Source organism: Dipodomys merriami, unplaced genomic scaffold (genome assembly GCF_024711535.1).
Source record: "Dipodomys merriami isolate MVZ:Mamm:240054 unplaced genomic scaffold, mDipMer1.0.p SCAF_10, whole genome shotgun sequence".
Taxonomy (NCBI): Eukaryota; Metazoa; Chordata; class Mammalia; order Rodentia; family Heteromyidae; genus Dipodomys; species Dipodomys merriami.
Window position 1 is genome coordinate 13,033,702 of NW_027202271.1, and position 5,314 is coordinate 13,039,015.

Sequence of the window (5,314 nt, forward strand, 5' to 3'; positions counted from 1 at the left end):
GTCTCTGTCTTCAAACCTACTTTTTCCACCCTTGTGGGGTTGTATCAGTCTACTAAGTGTGACCCATGCCCTAGCCAGGAGAAATAGCTAGGGGACAAAGGACAGGTTATCCATATAGATTGTTCATTTACTTGAGTCATCTCTGAGTCAGACAAGTTTCTGGGTCTCCTGTCATTGCTGCCACCCCCCCACACCCCTCATTTCTGACACACTGCCCCGGGCAGTGACTGTGACAAAGTAACTCAATGATCTCTTGATGAGCTAAATTCCAAAACTCTTTGGAAAGAGTTCCTAGTCTCCCTCCTCAGAACTAGGAATTTCTGAAAACACCAATATAGGGCAATTTGCACCCTTAGAACACATGAATATTCTTATTTGTGTGTTTTACACACACACACACAGAGCCACTTCTGCTGTCCTGGATCATATGCTACTCCATGTCTCTCTTCCCAGCCAGCTTCATTTGGTCGGTCCACCCCGACACCCCACCCCCGGGAATCCCCGACCACAACTCCACCCATGCCCCTTTATCCCTCTTTTCCTTCTCTGTCCAGCCGTCGGGGGGTTCCTGGGCGGGGGAAGTGTCTCCCCAGATATGCTGGCCTGAACCACAGCTTTCCTTCTAGCATTCAGGATGGGGGGGGGAAGAAAGGACACCGACGGGGGGGGCTGGGTGACGTCGAGGGGACAGCCCCACCGCATATGATCTAGGCAGTTAGGGCTATACAGGCGGGTTCTCCCTAAGCACACTGTGGCCGCGCCCCCTGGCGGATGCTCGGCCCCGACGGGGCTCCGGACACGAAGAGGAGTGAAGCAGGCGCGCGCGTGGGAGGGCGCCCCAAGGGGAGGGGTCGGCGGCCAGTGCAGACCCGGAGGCGGGGGCCACCAGGCAGGGGGCGGGGGGGCGAGCCCCGACGGCCAGCCTGTCACCTCTCTGCTCAGACGGGCGGGAGCCACAGCCCCGCTCTCTGCCCATTGTCTTGCGCCCCTGACCAGTGCGCCCTGGTGCCACATTGCGGGCCCCGGCAGCCTCTTCTCGTCATTCCAGCCAGCGCCGCAACTATAAGAGGCGGTGCTGCCCGCTGTGGCCGCCTCAGCCCACCAGCCGGGACAGCGAACCATGCTGCCCGCCGCCCGCCTCCAGGGTTGTTAAGAGTCAGACTGCGAACTCTCACCACTGCCGCCACCGCCGCGTCCGGTCCCACCGTCGCGGGCAGCAGCCAAAGCCAGCCACAACTGCAACACAGAACCGGCAAGGCCAGACAGGCCATGGGGTGCTGGGCTCTGCTGCCCAGCTGGGTTTCTGCTACTTTGCTACTGGCACTGGCCGCTCTGCCTGCAGCCCTGGCTGCCAACAGCAGTGGCCGATGGTGGTAAGTGAGTTGTTGCGGGGTCGCCACTTGTCCTGGGGCGCCCAGCCAGCCCTCCCCAGCTCCTACGCTGTGGGATCCCTCAGCCCACAGATTCTCTGGGCTCTCTGACTTCACTCCACCACAAACAGGGCGCTCTGGCCCAGAGACTTGAGCTCAGCCAAAGTTGGTGAATGATCTGCCAGCCACCCCCTCTCCCCTCTTGTCCCCCTTGAGACCCAGGGAACTCTAGTGGGGAGCTCACTCCCATCTAACATCACCCATCTACTTTGAACCCCAGCTCCAGCCTTATGCCTGTGGCTGTCCTGCAGGTCTCCTCAGGTCAGGAATCCAAGTTGTGTTCCCTTCAAAAGGAGATGAGGAGAGGGTGGTTTTCCTAAGCATTTCAAGCCTTGGGTGGGCAAAGACCATAGGCCAGGATTTCCTCGCAGGACTGACCAGAAGTGGGCTGGGAAAGCCAAAATACACACATAGTCTCTGGGTTCCCTATTCCTCCTGGGTCCAGCCTCTGTCCAGCCCCTGCTGGGAGCAGTCTTAAGACCCCTAGGGATACAAAAAAAAAAAAAAAAAAAAAACAACCCCAAAACAAAAAGCTGAATGTGAAGTTCTTTTTAACTAGCAAGCCCAGGAGCACCTAGTCATTACCTTATTGTTGATCTGCCGCCGTTCTCTGCCGGCACCCGACCCCAGAGTAGGCACCTGAGGACAGGCTAGGTATAGCCTTTATGGATAGGGTGTTGGTCCCCTTCCCGTGCCTGAACTTTCATTCTGCGTCCTACTAGGGGCATCGTGAACGTAGCCTCCTCCACGAACCTGCTGACGGACTCCAAGAGTCTCCAGCTAGTACTGGAACCCAGTCTGCAGCTGCTAAGCCGGAAGCAGCGGCGTCTGATCCGCCAGAACCCGGGGATCTTGCACAGCGTGAGCGGTGGGCTGCAGAGCGCCGTGCGCGAGTGCAAGTGGCAATTCCGGAACCGCCGCTGGAACTGCCCCACGGCTCCGGGGCCCCACCTCTTCGGCAAGATTGTCAACCGAGGTGGGTGCCCAGGAAGGCGACGCTTCCGGGACTAGGGGAAACGCAAGGTCACCCCCAGGGCATAGGCGGGCGAGTTGCAAGGGAAGATGTCCCAGGCGCCCGCAGTGTTTCACCATCAACCTGCCAAGCGCCTCGTGCCTAGCCATTAGATCCGGGCTAGACTTTCTACCAGGCTTTTTTCTTCTTCTTCTTCTTCTTCTTCTTCTTCTTCTTCTTCTTCTTCTTCTTCTTCTTCTTCTTCTTCTTCTTCTTCTTCTTCTTCTTCTTCTTCTTCTTCTTCTTCTTCTTCTTCTTCTTCTTCTTCTTCTTCTTCTTCTTCTTCTTCTTCTTCTTCTTCTTCTTCTTCTTCTCTTTCCCCTAGACACACACTTTGGGCATAAAACTTTAACTTTTCAAAGCCACTCCTCTCCCACCCCAGTCCCCAAGAGAAAGGCAATTCCAGATCGTGCATGCTGGGAGACGGGGGTCACCTTTCCCCGGTTTTTCTCAAAGATGTCTGGAAATCTGCTTTCTGCGGGCATCTGTCGTGCTTCGGTGCCCAGCCACGTTTGCATCACCAACATGATACTTTGGGCTACGAACGTCTCGGCAAGGCAGAGTTTCTTCCGCTCCCCTCTTTTCCGTTTTGCCTCTGTTGCTGTCCCATTTCCGTTCTACAGACCAAAAAATCGCCCCCAAAGAGTCTTCTCCCTAAGGTGTGATTACAAGCGGAGTTCATGGGTGCGTGCCCACGCACCTGCCTTCTCCGTGAGACCCGGAGAGCAGCTTTCCAGCGCTGCCGGTCCATCCAGACCTCAGGGCTCCAACCTCAGGTTCCTAAGCCCAGCCAGGGGCGTTGCTGGCACGCCCCCCCCCCCTCAACTCGGGTTTCCTTCATTCCCCCAGGCTGTAGGGAAACCGCGTTTATCTTCGCCATCACCTCGGCGGGAGTCACCCATTCGGTGGCGCGCTCCTGCTCTGAGGGTTCCATCGAGTCTTGCACGTGTGACTACCGGCGACGTGGCCCTGGGGGTCCCGATTGGCACTGGGGGGGCTGCAGCGACAACATCGACTTCGGCCGCCTCTTCGGTCGAGAGTTCGTGGACTCGGGAGAGAAGGGGCGGGACCTGCGCTTTCTCATGAACCTTCACAACAACGAGGCGGGCCGGACGGTAAGGCGCCTAAATGGCTCCGTCCGCACCCTAAGCGGAGTGGCAGCGAAGTAAATGTCAGTAATGCGGATAGGGACGCTAGGAAAGAGCATCCTTATGGAGCTGGAGGCTTGGGAAGAGCTGGAGAAAAGAAGACATTAGTGATCGAGTGCAAAGGGATATATACCTGTGTTGCCCGGTGGTGCCCGTGGCTTCACGTCTGTAATCCTAGCTATTCAGGAGGCTGAGATCTGAGAATAGCGGTTCGAAGCCAGCCCGGGCAGGAAAGTCTGTTAAGACTTCTTACCTCCAATGAACCACCAAAAAGCCAGAAGTGGAGCTGTGGCTCAAGTAGCAGGGTTCAAGCCTTGAGCAAAACAGCTTAAGGACGGCGACCAGAGGGGGGGGGAAGCTCCAGGACAGAGCCGAGACCCTGACTTCAAGCCCTAGTACAGGCGCGCGCGTGCCCCCCCACGCGCACGCGCACGCGCGCACACACACACATGGGTGGGACGGGGAGAATACCTGTGTTGAAAGAAGTTACAAGACATGTCACCCACAGAATATATTTCCTGCCACACCCTCTATCGAACTATTTTGAAAATTAGGCTGTAAGGCCCGAGATTGACTCGACGGCTTGGAGTCGAGTTTGGTCCAGGGCCCAAATCTCTGCTGGGGACAGTTCGCGCCATCCTCGCCCTGGGTTCTTGTCTGGGCTTTTGGCTTTTGCTGAGATCCCAGCAGCGTCCAGGAGGGGGCAGTATCTGGGATGATGGTGGCTCTTGGCTCTGACTATGCCTTGGGGACACTGATCTTCCCGTCTCCCTCCAGACCGTCTTCTCCGAGATGCGCCAGGAATGCAAATGCCACGGGATGTCCGGCTCGTGCACGGTGCGCACCTGCTGGATGCGGCTGCCCACGCTGCGCGCCGTGGGCGATGTGTTGCGCGATCGCTTCGACGGCGCCTCTCGGGTCCTCTACGGCAACCGAGGCAGCAACCGCGCTTCCAGAGCCGAGCTGCTGCGCCTCGAGCCCGAAGACCCCGCGCACAAGCCCCCTTCCCCCCACGACCTGGTCTACTTCGAGAAATCGCCCAACTTCTGCACGTACAGCGGACGCCTGGGGACCGCGGGCACTGCCGGGCGCGCCTGCAATAGCTCGTCGCCAGCGCTGGACGGCTGCGAGCTCCTTTGCTGTGGCCGGGGTCACCGTACGCGCACGCAGCGCGTCACCGAGCGCTGCAACTGCACCTTTCACTGGTGCTGCCACGTCAGCTGCCGCAACTGCACGCACACACGCGTACTGCACGAGTGTCTGTGATGCGTGGCGCGGACTCGTCCCCCTGCCCCACCCCCACCCTCAGATCGCTCTCCTCCAGTCCACACTCGCTACCACTCAAGACCCTGGTTGATCAATCGCCCACCCCGGGGCGTTCTGTCTCTCCCACCTCCTCCCTACCTGGGGATTCCTCAAACCACTCACCTGGGGCTGCATGAACCCTCTTTGCCATCCTGAGGGACCTGCCCTGACCTACCTCCCTCCCTCTCCGCGGGAGACCCCCTTGTTGCACTGGCCCCGACTTGGTCTGGAGGTGAGAGAAGGATTTGTCCCCACTTCTCTAGGAGAAGGGGGCGGGCTTCAGCTCCACTGTGCCAGCGACCTCTGCGTCTCTTTCCTTCCCTCTTGTCCTCTTTCCTCTGGGTCCCTACCGGTCCCCCCTTCCTTTCCAGCCGAGGTGCAAATCCTGAGCATTCGCCTTCGTATTAAGGCCTTTCTCC

General features: G+C 58.4%; 1 protein-coding gene across 1 annotated transcript; it reads left to right on the forward strand.

Moving 5' to 3' along the window:
• Window positions 1–952: 952 nt before the first annotated feature.
• Window positions 953–4,867, forward strand: Wnt1 (Wnt family member 1). The gene is made up of 4 exons (XM_070035151.1): window positions 953–1,373; window positions 2,153–2,406; window positions 3,292–3,557; window positions 4,368–4,867. Exons 1-4 carry the CDS (start codon window positions 1,270–1,272, stop codon window positions 4,854–4,856), a joined length of 1,113 nt encoding a protein of 370 aa, XP_069891252.1. The 5' UTR covers window positions 953–1,269; the 3' UTR covers window positions 4,857–4,867.
• Window positions 4,868–5,314: the final 447 nt, after the last annotated feature.